This window comes from Somniosus microcephalus, chromosome 3 (genome assembly GCF_052327205.1).
Source record: "Somniosus microcephalus isolate GS21.2 chromosome 3, FLI_Smic_1.0, whole genome shotgun sequence".
In the NCBI taxonomy this organism is placed as follows: Eukaryota; Metazoa; Chordata; class Chondrichthyes; order Squaliformes; family Somniosidae; genus Somniosus; species Somniosus microcephalus.
The window spans coordinates 90,667,027-90,681,408 of NC_140989.1; the positions used below are offsets into that span (position 1 = coordinate 90,667,027).

At 46.8% G+C, this 14,382-nt stretch overlaps 1 protein-coding gene across 1 annotated transcript; it reads right to left on the reverse strand.

The window, feature by feature from the left end:
* Nucleotides 1–8,932: 8,932 nt before the first annotated feature.
* Nucleotides 8,933–10,964, reverse strand: LOC147121196 (uncharacterized). The gene is made up of 3 exons (XM_085977635.1): nt 10,509–10,964; nt 10,042–10,201; nt 8,933–9,929 (listed from the first exon to the last, which is right to left on the reverse strand). Exons 1-3 carry the CDS (start codon nt 10,758–10,760, stop codon nt 9,118–9,120), a joined length of 1,224 nt encoding a protein of 407 aa, XP_085833761.1. The 5' UTR covers nt 10,761–10,964; the 3' UTR covers nt 8,933–9,117.
* Between the last annotated feature and the right edge of the window lie 3,418 nt (nt 10,965–14,382).

Consider the following 14,382-nt stretch of genomic DNA (forward strand, 5'->3'; position numbering starts at 1 on the left):
TCGCTCTTAAATTAATTTCAGCAAGGGGTTGTTCACCAGGTGTTCGGCCCCTCCTTTATATATGTAAGGGGCCGAACACCTGTTTTAGGTGACCGTTCAGGTGACTATTCAAGAAGGAGTTAGATATATTTCTTAAGGCTAAAAGGATCAAGGGATATGGGGAGAAAGCAGGGACAGGGTAATGAATTTGGATGATCAGCCATGATCTCATTAAATGGCGGAGCAGGCTCGAGGGGCCGAATGGCCTACTCCTGCTCCTATCTTCATGTTTCTATGTTTCAGGATGATTAAAAAATGAGCCCGACGAATTTAGCTGTGAGAATGGGGGAGGAAGAGGTCATAGACTTCAGTGGTCATGGCTAGTACAACCCATTGCTTTTTATCCTTTCTCCCTCCTACTCATTTATTTATTCATCACCGACACACAGCCATACACATTACACAGTATCTTGGCATGTAAGCTGTTTGAAGGGCTGTCTTCTTGGCAGCATTGTAAACTATCTATTTTGTTTCTTCCTCTACGTGACCATGTGGAGCAGTTGGCTGACGCCATTATCCGTCCTCTCTCCTAGGATCTCACAGCAGCCTGCATTACTCACTACAACTCAAGCAGTTGTTCTTGATTTGAACCTAACTCATCCGGCTAGTTCAGTCGAACGCCTGATTTACACCTCGCCCGATTTTACGCTCCATTGTTTGTGTAAGGGTTGGGGAAATCTGCCACATAGTGGTGCTGGCTGGTTTCCATGGAGGAAGCTGATGAAGCAGTTTGCCCTGGTGCACAAGGCATCTGTCTCTTGCTAAATGCACTGGTGAACTTCTAATTGAGAGAGTTGGCAGATATCTCCTGCTGTTTCTTGGAATGAACCAATAGTGTAGAAATTCAAGGCAGTGGTCCCCCTGATAGCTACTGGAACAGACAATCTCTCACCTGAAATTGGCCTAAATGTCAGGCTCCAGGAGACTGCACATTTCTGTCACTGCCTACCTTGTGAATTGTAGTCTCCTGAGGCAGGTTTTCTCTGACATGAAATGTGCCTCAGTCTGTACACATGTGTAATAACAACAGAAAATGCTGGAAACAGTCAGCAGGTCAGGCAGCATCCGTGGAGAGAGAAAAACAAAGTTAACGTTTCAGGCCTTCATCAGAACTGGAAAAAGTTAGAGATGTAACAGATTATAAACAGGTGCAGGGGCAGAGAAAGGAGGCGGGGAGGAAAGAACAAAGGGGAAGGTCTGTGATAGGGTGGAAGGCAGAAGAGGTTAAATGTTGCAAATGGGGATGACAGAATTATCAACAACTGCCGCCTGAAAAAATGGGGGCAGAGGTTATAGTCTAAAATTGTTGAACTCAATGTTGAGTCCAGAAGGCTGCAAAGTGCCTAATAGAAAGATGAGGTGCTGTTCCTCGAGCTTACGTTGAGCTTCATTGGAACAGTGTAAGAGGCCGAGGACAGAGAGGTCAGAGTGAGATTGGAGCGGAGAATTAAAGTGACAAGCGACCTGAAGCTCGGGGTCAACCTTACGGACTGAACGGAGGTGTTCTGCAAAGCAGTCACCCAATCTGCGTTTGGTCTCCCCAATGTAGAGAGACCGCATTGTGAGCAGCGAATACAGTATACTAAATTGCAAGAAATACAAGTAAATCGCTGTTTCACCTGGAAGGAGTGTTTGGGACCCTGGACAGTGGGAAGGGAGGAGGTAAAAGGGCAGGTGTTGCATCTCCTGTGCTTGCACAGGAAGGTGCTGGGCGAAGGGGAAGGGGTGTTGGGGGTGATAGAGGAGTGGACCTGGGTGTTGTAGAGGGAGCGATCCCTTCAGAATGCTGAAAGGGGAGGTGAGGGGAAGATGTGTTTGGTGATGGGATCACGCTGGAGGTGGAGGAAATGGCGGAGGATGATACATTGAATATGGAGGCTGGTGGGGTGAAAGGTGAAGACAAGGGGAACTGTATCGTGGTTCTGGGAGGGAGGGAAAGGGGTGAGAGCAGAAGTGTGGGAAATAGAACGGACACGGTCAAGGGCCATGTCAACCACGGTAGAGGGGAATCCTCAGTTGAGGAAAAAGGAAGACATATCGGAAGCATTAGTATGGAAGATGGCATCTTCGGAACAGATGCAGCGGAGACGGAGAAACTGGGAGAATGGAATAGAGTCCTTACAGGAAGCGGGGTGGGAGAAAGTGTAGCCCAGGTAGCTGTGGGAGTCAGTGGGCTTATAGTGGATGTTTGTCGATAGCCTAGCCCCAGAAATGGAGACAGAGAAGTTGAGGAAGGGAAGGGAAGAGTCGGAGATGGACCATGTGAAGGTGAGGGAAGGGTGGAAATTGGAAGCAAAGTGAAAGAAATTTTCTAGTTCAGGGTGAGAGCAGGAAACGGCATCAATACATTGTACCAGAAATAAAGGCAAGGGGGAGTGTTATGTCCGTGTATCTTAATGTTGTGTCCTGCAATAATCAGACTACAGACTGCAGGGAACGATTCAACAGGTGTTTACTGAATGAGGGTTACTCTAGAACTAACTGTACAGATCCCTACTCAGGGTTTATATACAGGTGTGGTCACTGCCGGTACTACAGTATACAGGAGCTGTAAAAAGTAGTTCTCTCCCTTAAGGTACATACACATTACATACATTACAATTCCTCCCCTTTTAGATTAACAGTACCATAATACTCATTTAACAATTAACATTTTTAATATACAATGTTATATGAAAATAGTCCATTCATATATTCAGTCTCTGGGGAGGCTTCCTGATTCTTTCTGGATAACGCCTTTCCCGAGTTTCTCGCTCTTGGTGCGGAGGTGATTCTAGCACCCTGTTATCAGTTGATTCATCAGTTTCCAATGCTATTGTTTCTGAGGTAGATGCGACCTGCACGTTGGGTTCCTCACCAGGTACGTATGGCCGAGACATGGGGTTGACTCGTTCCTGTGACTCTAGGATCTGGTTAGCATGGCGTCTCACAATGTTCTCCCCAACGTCCACTGTGTACATTAGTGGCCCCTGCCGCGTGCATATCGTTCCTGGTTGCCATTTCTCTGTTCGGTAGTCGCGGGCCAAGACTGGTTGCCCTACATTGAAGCTCCTTGTCGGCTTCTCATTGATGTGCTGGAATTGCTTACTCTCAAAATCTCTTCGTACATTTGGTCTGAGCAAATCCAGATGAGATCTCAACCTTCGGTGAAAGAACATCATGGCCGGGGCCTGGTTGGTGACTGCATGTGTCGCATTTCTGTAGGCGAACAGGAAATTGTCCACCTTATGCTGCAGTGAAATGTCGTCATCGCACATGGCCTTTACTACTTTTTTAAAGGTTTGTACGAACCTCTCAGCCAATCCATTTGTGGCTGGATGATATGGGGCGGATGTGTAATGCCTTACCCCATTCCTTTTCATAAATCTTCGAAACTCTTCGGACACAAACTGTGGTCCGTTATCAGAGCAAATCTGCTCTGGCAAGCCATTCCTGGCAAAAATGGTCCTTAGGACTGCGATAGTTTTCTCCGTGGTGGTGGTGGACATTTTGATCACCTCAGGCCATTTCGAGTGCGCACCCACGGCTATTAAAAACATTGAGTCCATGAATGGACCAGCAAAATCAATATGCACCCATTGCCATGGAGATGAGGGCCACTCCCATGGGTGTAGAGGGGCATGTGGTGGTGCATTTTGGACCTTCTGGCATCCTGAGCAGCTCTTTGTCAGGTCCTCGATTTGCTGATCGATCCCCGGCCACCACACATAAGCCCTAGCAAGGCTTTTCATTTTCACCCCTCCCAGATGACCTTCGTGAAGCTCATTGAGCACTCTCTCCCTTAACTTGAGTGGAATTACCACTCGGGATCCACACATCAAGGTCCCCTGGCATACTGACAGCTGTTCTCTTCTGGATGAGAATGCTGGCAACAGTGAGTCGCCATGTGCTGGCCATCCCTTCACCGTCAAATCATATACCCGAGACAGTGTCGGGTCATTTCGGGTCTTCTTCTCTATACCAGCGTTAGTTACTGGCAAGCATTCAATTACAGTCGAATGAAATATTTCGACAGGATCCACTGCTGGCGCTTCCTCCGCAGTAGGCAGTGGCAGGCGTGATAGCCCATCAGCGTTTTCATGCTGTTTCGTGCCCTTATACTCGATTTCATATTGGTGCGCCCCTAGAAAAAGGGACCATCTTTGTAGCCGTTGCGCAGTCATCACCGGATCGCCCTTCTTTGGGTTAAAGATGGAGACAAGTGGTCGGTGGTCAGTCAGCAAGGTGAACTTCTGCCCGTGCAGATAGTGATTGAACTTTTTCACTCCCCACACTTGGCTGAGGGCCTCCCTGTCAATCTGGGCGTAGTTACGCTCGGCTGAGGTTAGTGACCGAGACGCGAAAGCTACTGGCCTCTCCGAGCCATCCGGGAATTTGTGCGACAGCACCACTCCAATGCCATAGGGTGATGCATCACACGCCAACCGAATTGGTAGTGCTGGGTTGAAATGAGCCAACACCTCTTTTGATGTGATCAATGCTTTGCTCTTCTGGAAAGCTCGTTTACATTCGTCACTCCACTTCCATGGTACCCCCGTTTGCTGTAAGGTGTTCAGTGGGTGTAGTACGGTAGACAAATTCGGCAAGAACTTATGGTAGTAGTTCACCAGCCCGAGGAACGACCTCAGTTGTGACACATTTTCCGGTGCTGGAGCCTTGGCTACTGCCTCAATCTTTTCAGTGGACTTATGTAACCCCTCTTTATCAATAACGTGGCCACAATACGAGATCTGCTTCTGGAAAAACTCGCATTTGTGGCAATGAGCTCGGAGCCCATATTCCTTCAATCTAGTGAGCACCTGCTCCAGGTTGGTGAGGTGATCACTATCATTTTCGCCCGTGACCAGGATGTCGTCCAAATAACACTGGGTCCCTGGAATCCCTTGCAGGACTTGTTCCATTGTCCTTTGCCAAATAGCCGGAGCTGATGCTACCCCGAACACCAGCCGGTTGTATTGGCAGAGACCTTTATGAGTGTTGATCGTGAGGTACTGTTTCGAGGCTTCTTCTACCTCCATTTGCAGGTACACCTGGGCCAGATCAATCTTAGTGAAGCGTTTCTCTCCAGATAGCGAGGCAAAAATATCTTCAATCTGTGGCAGCGGATATTGTACAGTGTGAAGGATTGGGTTCACTGTCACCTTAAAGTCCCCACAGATGCGAACCTTCTTTGGTTCCCCAGGCGTGTTATTCAACGACCTCTTCATTACAGGAACGATGGGTGTAGCCCACTCGCTCCAGTCCACTTTGGACAGTACTCCTGAACGTTCCAAACCTTCCAGCTCTGCTTCGACGGCTGGGCGGATCGCATAAGGTACCGGTCTGGCCTTAAAAAACTTTGGGCTTGCATTTTCCTCTATTTTGATCGTCGCTGTTATGCCTTTAAGTGTTCCGAGTCCCTGCTGGAACACTTCTTGTGCGTCAGTTAGCATTTTTGACAGTCCTCCAGGTGTGACGTCGTCATCCTTTTTGGCATCTACAGTCAGTGCTTGTATGGAATGCCATTCTAGCTGTATCTTCCAGATCCATTCACGTCCTAGTAGTGGTGGTCCTCCATCTGGCAATACATATAGGTCCATTTTTGGTGTTTCCTTGCCGTTATATATAACGTTCACCCTTATTTTTCCTTTGGGGTAGACTTTTTGCCCCGTGTACATCTTCAAGACAATCTTTGTATCTCTCAAGGGCATATGTGAGAATAGCCGCTTGTAGTCTCTTCGGTTTATGACTGTTAGGGCTGATCCTGTGTCCAATTCCATTTTCACTTGGACTCCTGCTATCTTGAGCGTGACCCAGATAGTTTGGTGATCCTCCGTTTTGATCACATTATGTAGTTTCAGACAACCCAGCTCCTTGCTTCCGGAGTCTGTATCACTCTTCGGTTCGTCTGAACTACTCTCCGTCACCTTATGTACCTTCTTGTACTTCTCCTGTGGAGATTTCTTGCTGCTGGTTTTCTTTCCCGACCTGCAGACTCTTGCTATGTGTCCTACTTTTCCACACTGTCTGCACACTTTGTCCTTGAACCAGCAATCATTATGGTCGTGTGTTGTTCTGCCGCAGCGATAGCACTTCACTGTTCTGTATGACATTTCATTTGTGCCATATTCTTGCGGCCTCCATTGTATCTCTGCAGCGCCCCGTGCTGCTGCTTCGTGTGATACTGCAATGCTGAAAGCCTTGTCCAGCATAAGATCCTTTTCTGATAGAAGCCATTTCTGGGTTCCTTCACTTTGAAGCCCACACACAAACCTGTCCCTTAAAGTATCTGCTAGTCCCATTCCAAACTGGCAGTGTTTCGATAGCTTGCGCAGTTCCATTAAATACTCAGCATTACTTTCATCTTTATGCTGGTTCCTTTTGTGAAACTTAAACCTTTCTGCTATCAGCAGTGGTGTGGGGTTTAAGTGGTCCTGTAGGATTGACACTATGGGCCAGAAATTCCAGGCCAGAAGCGTGAGTGCGCTCGGGGTACTCACGCTTCTGGCCGTTGGAAATGCCGGCGTTCAGCAGGAACAGCGCATGCGGGGAACGCCGGCATTTCCAGACCTCAAGCGCGTGCGACTGCACAGGCAGCGCTTGCGCAGTGAACTTCGTGGATTTCATTCATGAAATCCGTGAAGGTAAGTCCTCAGAACTTACACGTAAAAAAAGCAAGTGTAAAGTGGTTCATTGGCTGCGGAGGAAGAAACATTTTATCCTGGAGCTTCTGAAAGTCTTCTATTTCTGTTTGGGAAAGGGAGGAAACTTATTTTAAGAAAGGCTGAGGTAAGTTAAAACTTTTTTTTTTGTTTAAAACGGTTTTGCAGTACTGTACTTAGAACGAGCAATTGTTGTGGCTGTGGGCAAGGCCTCATTGAATTTTTTTTCATAAAATGTTAAATGTATTTTTAAAATAATGAAATGCTTACAGAATGAAATAGTCATCAGTAATATTTAGTAATTATGTATGTATGATTGTATGTCTGCATATTTTCCATTTAGGATGTGCATTTCTGTATGTTTTCCTTTCAGTGAATAAGATGTAGGTCTGTGATACTCATCAGGCGGGAAGGATGTGTTTGCAATCCGTAAAAGCATGCTTCCTGGCATAGCCAGAGTTGATGTTATAGGCACTCAGTTTATTAAAAGAAGTGTAACAACTATTTCCATTTACTCCGTACAGGTACGTCTGTGTGAGGAGTAGTCCTGTTAGCGAGGAAAATGCCCTGTTGTAGAAATTTAGCCCTGATGCTACTTCTGCATTTGCTGCAAAGAAATAGGAATGCTAGGGAACAACGTGGAAGATTGTGGAACCAGGAACGTCTCCTGATCAGAAGGAACAACTACCCACCAAACAGAGTTTACAGGGAGAGGCGATCATTTGAAATGCTGTCCGAGGAGTTGTGTATCAGGCGGCTGCGCTTCAGTAAAGAGGCAATTGGTCGACTATGTGACATGTTGAAGGCAGACTTGGAGCCACGCTCGAAGATCCACACTGCCTTGTCAGTGAACATGAAGGTAACCACAGCATTGAACTTCTTTGCAAGTGGATCATTTCAAGCAGGCACCGGTGACATAAGCAACATCTCCAAGAATGCTGCGAGGGTATGCATTCACCAGGTCACAGCAGCCATTTGCCGTAGGATTTCAGATTTCATTCATTATGACTTGTCAACTCGACATCAGAAGGAGATGGCCTTAGCTTTCTATCGCATTGCTGGATTCCCCAAAGTGATTGGGGCCATCGATGGAACACATATTGCACTGAGGTCACCCAAGGATGCACCTGTGACATTCATTAACAGGAAGGGGTATCACTCATTGAATGTAATGATATTATGTGATGCGCACCTGAGGATCCTAAACGTTAATTCTGGACACCGGGGAAGTAATCATGACTCCTTTGTCCTCCGGAACTCTAAATTGTATGATGCTCTAAAGAAATTGCCTACAGGATCCGCATGGATACTGGGTGACAAGGGCTACCCGCTAAAACCATGGCTGATGACCCCCTACCGCAATACCATTAATCAATCTCAGGAGAGATACAACCGTGCACACGTGACTACACGTCAAGTGGTGGAGAGGACAATAGAAGTTCTGAAATCATGCTTCCGGTGCCTGGATAGGTCAGGGGGGACCTTGCAGTACTCTCACCAGAAAGTGTCAAGGATTGTGCTGGCCTGCTGTGCTTTGCACAACCTTGCCCTGCAGGAAGGACTGACCCTTAACAATGAGGAACAGCTGCCTCTTGAAGTGGAGGATGAAGGCGGTGGCAATGTGCATGCTGCCAGGCCTCATGGAGAGGAACCAAGTGCCACCGAATGTAAGGCTGCTCGCGAAGTGCTGGTAGCCAACACCTTCACGTGGTAGTTATGCCCTGTACCTAACCCTCCCCCCGCAAGGCAAAGACAGAAGCAGACACATATTAAAGTGCAACATTGACCTTTTATTGCATAATAAAAAACTTTTCACATTCAGTTTCAATGTATAAAGTGAGTAACTTGTAAATTTTAAGTAACCTTTATGAACGTAAAAAAAAATTTATGGACAGGAACAGTGAGGAAGTGTAACTGGAAAGAATTCGTCGTTACTTGTCTTTCTTCGTTCAAGGATGTTAATGACCTACTTAATGCAATTTAAAAATGTTAATGTTAACAGTTTTTAAATCACTTTGTAAACAGGTTTAACTATTTGTGTTTGATTCGTAGTGATATAACAAAAATAAAGATGCTAACTACCTCTTTCAACGTTTTCAAACATGTGCAAAATGGTAACTTTTAAAAAATAAAGTGTAAACATTTTACAGTAATTTTTACCTCCTTACTGCAATACAAACATTCAAAGTGCAAACTAGCTATTTCACAGTTTTGTAACATTTGTTGAAAAAGTTTTTGAAGTTAAATAAATGTTTAAATTCTTTAAACATTGCTTACTGGGTGTCCTTTCCTTCATAAAAAAACACTTGAATTTAAATATGTAATTAAAAATTTAACATTTAAATAAAGTGAAAAATCTAACAATTTAACGATTTGCCAACTGGCCTGTGTGACAGAGGGTTGAAGGTGGCAGAGTGAGTGAGCTGAAAGTGACACTCTAACGTTTCCTGCGCCTTTTCAGTACCCGTGACTGGAGCCCTCCAGATCTACTTGCAATGGCCCTGTCAGATTGATCCTGCTCTTCAGCAGCGGCTTGAGGAAAGGGTTGATGCTGAGGCATTTCTACGCTGCCCTGCATCAAGACTGGCGCAGCTGCTTGCTCCTGGGACCACAGTGGCTCTGCACTGTGACCTGGGGAGGGCATTTGTGCTGGAATCAGCGTTATGCCAGTAGTGTTACATACAAGCGAATTAAGCATTGCAATCATTGTTTCATTAATTATCCCCAAATGTGAAGATATCTGATGAATAGAATTATCCAACTGCGATATCTTTGTAAGATAATTATCATTAAGCACCCCAAACTGCGATGATATCTGATTTAGTGTAATGCCAACGTTCTCCATTCCCTGCCTGAAATGGTCTCTATCATCTACTTCCTTCTCAGTGAGAGAGGTCAGCAATTGGCTTAAACCTGCAATATCTTGCTGGTCCTCTTGCAGGTGCTGCTGTGCCTCAGCTACTCCCACCTGCACTGAAGTGCCCATTTGGTGTCTGCCTGTGGAGCTACAGTCATCATTGACTAGCTCAGAACCACAAGGGCCAGGAGATGGTGAGATAGTGGCCACCGACACAGGGTCTGTACACTCCTGCTGCACTTGCTGACATAGGACAGGTTGCACCTGTTCCTCAACCACCTCAGCCACCTCAGTAACTGCTGCCATTGCATCAGAAAAACCTTCCCCAATGCCCTCTGTGGCCGCTGACTCCACGCACTGCTCATCCCGTGTGTGAGAGGTACTCGGTCCAGCTGTGGGAAGGAAGCAGAAAACATTTGCTAAAGTAAAACACGATGTGCCACATGACAGATATTCAGCACACACCTAACCTTATTTAACATATGGCTGCCCAGGTCAACTCACATTGAGGGTCAGAAATGCCTGTTTCAGATGCACCCGCGGGGCGATTGCTAGCAAATTCGTACATCTGCTGCACCCGTTCCTCATGTTCGGTCAAAACCCTCAGCATGGCAACACCACCTCCTGTGAGTGTGCGTTCCCTGGAGTTGTGAGCACTTTTACTCTGAAATTGCAGCATAAGTAAGAGAATCACACAGCTGCATTTCTGACATGGGACAGCGAAGGCTTTGAAGACTGGCCTGGGTGTTTCTTTACACCTTTCATTGAAGTTTTACAGCTACTAGCAATGCAATCAAGATAACAGAACATTAGGTATCCTTGAGATGGCCCCAAAGCCATAAAGTTTTATTGCTACCTCAGGTGACTTTACCAAGAAGTAAATTGACTGCTGTAAAAGAAAGCCTTTATAGATCTGGCTAACTTAAATTCTAAGCAATGTTACAGTACACTTTAGTTATAGCTGCACAAACCCTGACAGATCGGAGAATGTCACTTAATTTCTTGCGGCATTGTTCCGCTGTACGTGGAATGGTGGAGGTCGCGCTGACAGCTTCTGCAACTTCCGACCACGCTGCCGTCTGAACTTTTCGCGGAGCTCTCGACTGCTCATTCCCAATGATGCGCAGGCGCCTTGCCTCCACCTCGTTGAGGAGATTGCTGAGGTCATCATCAGTGAAGTTCTGACTTCTTTTAATCACGTTAATTGTGCTAATTCCAGCCATTTCACTTTGCTAATTAACTGCAAAGAATTAATAGAATGTTTTCAAGGCTTTAAAAATTGCTTAAATAGCTCCAATTGTCTTTAAAACTATGTAAGAGTCATCAAAATCATTTAAATGTTTTTAAAATTTTACAAAAGTTCACAAAACATTCATAAAATAGCAGATAACTTACTTTCCCTGCAGCTGTGTAACTCCAAAGTCCTGTGCAGCTGTTTGGAGCGATTGGGGGCGTGTCCTGCTACAATGAGAACTTAAGGGGCGTGTCTCACTTACACTGCACGCTCCTGGATCCGCGCTGGCTGCGCTCCTGGGCGGCGTGACGTCATACGCTGCCCGGGATTCTTGTTTCAATTTCTGGAAGTGCAGGCGTCCCTGGAGCTGATCGGCAGGAGCGCGGGGTAACTGCAAATACGGGGCTTGCACGCGCTGCAAGCCCCGTTCTGGAATTTCTGGCCCTATGTTTTCAAAATCCTTTTCTACTGGCTTCTCTGGGGTTATTAGGTTTCGTAGTAAGCCACACGTCTTTGCACCCATTGAATTTAACAATACCAGCGCTTTCTTGTCATCTGGCACTTCATTCGCCTTGCAGTATACTTCTATTCGTTCTACATATGTCTTCCAATCTTCAACTTCATTGTCAAACGCACTGATACTGCCGCTCTTCGGCATCTTGGGTGTGGTTAGACTGGCTTAATATGGCGTCTCCCGCGCTTTTCCTTTCTTCCCCGCTGTGGCTTAAAATGGCATCTCCCGCGCTTTCCTTTCTTCCCCGCTGCGGCTTAAAATGGCGTCTCCCGCGCTGCTGCCAATGCCGCTCTTGGCGGTCCTCGTGGCAATGGAAGCGCCTTGCGTTTTCCTGCGTGTCTCTCTCCCCCATTGACGCTGCTCGGCCCCTGAACACCGGCTGCGCTCTGTGCTCTCTGCCCTCTCTCTCTCTCTCTCTCTCCCCCGTCGACGCTGCTCGGCCTTTCTCTGTGCCGCTCGATCGGGCTCTAGCCTGCCGCTGTCCGGGAAGGCTTTGCGCACTACCTGTTGCCAGCCCGTTGCGCTGGACCAACATGACTGGAAAGCCAAGCCTGGCTCTCGACAGCCTCCCCTGCAATTATCGAATCTCCGCTGGATGACTGGGCAGCTGCCTGTGGTCGACGCCCGTGCTTCTGGACTCGACCTTCTTCCACTGTTCTCCAGGAGCGAATCCCTGGGAGGTGATGCAGAGTTGCAGGTAGGTTCGAATCTGCCTCGTCGCCAATGTTATGTCCATGTATCTTAATGTTGTGTACTTCAATAATCAGACAACAGACAGCAGGGAACGATTCAACAGGTGTTTACTGAATGAGGGTTACTCTAGAACTAACTGTACAGATCACTACTCAGGGTTTATATACAGGTGTGGTCACTGCCGGTACTACAGTATACAGGAGCTGTAAAAAGTAGTTCTCTCCCTTAAGGTATATATACATTACATACATTACAAAGAGGACCTGAGTGGGACTGGAACAAAGAATGTTCCACATATCCCACGAAAAGGCAGGCATAGCTAGGGCCATGCGGGTTCCCATACCAACACCTTTAATTTGAAGGAAGTGAGTGGAGTCAAAGGAGAAGTTGTTCAATGTGAGAACAAGTTCAGCCAGGTGGAGGAGGGTGGTGGTGGATGGGGACTGGTTGGAACGCCGTTCAAGGAAGAAGCGGAGCGCCCTCAGGCCGTCCTGGTGGGGGATGAAGGTGTAGAAGGATTGGACGTCCATAGTGAAAAGGAGACGGTTGGGGCCAGCAAACTGGAAACTGTTAAAGTGGTGGAGGGCATCCGAAGAGTCGCGAATGTTGGTGGGAAGTGACTGGGCAAGGGAAGAAAAAATAGAGTTGAGATAGGAAGAAATTAGTTCCGTGGGGCAAGAACAGGCTGAAACGATGGGTCTACCAGGGCAGCCCTGTTTGTGGATCTTGGGAAGGAGGTAGAAGCGGGCTGTGCGGGGTTGGGGGACTATGAGGTTGACAGCCATGGAGTGAAGATCTCCATTGCTGCCCGTGAGAAGAAAAAAAGTTTTTGTTGAAGTGCCGGATGAGGCGAAGGACGAAATGGAGGTGGACCAGGATAGCTTTGAGATAGAGTGCATTGGTGCTGCTGAAGAGAGAGGTCGAGAGTGTTCATGTGGTGACACATGGCGTTGAGCATGGATCCCAGGATGCGGCGAGAGCAGTAGTTCGCAGAACGCTGAATATCTTGGAGATATCTGTAATCCTGGGTGGATCCGAAACATGAAGGGTGGAATTTCAGTTGGAATCCACATGGAATAAATCGGAACCGGAGACAGTTGCTGAGGAAAGAGATGTGGCTGTAAAAACAAGTCTTGGCAGAACATAAGAACATAAGAACATAAGAAATAGGAGCAGGAGTAGGCCAATCGGCCCCTCGAGCCTGCTCCGCCATTCAATAAGATCATGGCTGATCTGATCCTAACCGCCAATCTACTATCACAGAACCATCTCCTGAATCTAACAGAATTAGACACACAAAATAGGAGCAGGATCAGGCTACATGGCCCCTGGGCCCGCTCCGCCACCCACAGGGCCATGTCCGATCCGAACCTAGACTCATGTCCAAATTCCTGCCCGCTCCCCGTAACCCTTAATTCCCTTTACTTCTAGGAAACTGTCTATTTCTGTTTTAAATTTATGTAATGATGTAGCTTCTACAGCTTTTTGGGGCAGCATATTCCATGGACCTACCACCCTCTGAGTGAAGTAGTTCCTCCTCATCTCAGTTTTGAAAGAGCAGCCCCTTATTCTAAGACTATGCCCCCTAGTTCTAGTTTCACCCATCATCGGGAACATCTTCCCCGCATCCACCCAATCCAACCCCTTCACAATCTTATATGTTTCAATAAGATCGCCTCTCATTCTTCTGAACTCCAATGAGTAGAGTCCCAATCTACTCAACCTCTCCTCATATGTCCATCCCCTCATCCCCGGGATTAACCGAGTGAACCTTCTTTGTACTGATTCGAGAGCAAGTATGTCTTCTCTTAAGTATGGACACCAAAACTGTATGCAGTATTCCAGGTGCGGTCTCACCAATACCTTGTACAATTGAAGCAATACCTCCCTATTTTTATATTCTATCCCCCTAGCAATGAAAGCCAACATTCCATTGGCCTTCTTAATCACTTGCTGCACCTGCATACTAACCTTTTGAGTTTCATGCACTAGGACCCCCAGATCCCTTTGTACTTCAGTACTTTCCAGTTTCTCGCCATTAAGATAATAACTTGCTCTACGATTTTTCCTGCCAAAGTGCGTAACCTCACACTTTCCAGTAGTGTATTCCATCTGCCAAATCTCTGCCCACTTACTTAGCCTGTCTATGTCCCCTTGCAGGTTTTTTATGTCCTCCTCACTCACTACTTTCCCTCCCATCTTAGTATCATCTGCAAACTTTGATATGTTACACTCAGTCCCCTCCTCCAAATCGTTAATATAGATTGTAAAGAGTTGGGGACCCAGCACTGACCCCTGCGGAACACCACTAGTTACTGATTGCCAGTCTGAGAATGAACCATTTATCCCAACTCTCTGCCTTCTGTTAGATAGCCAATCCTCTATCCATGCCAGAATATTACCC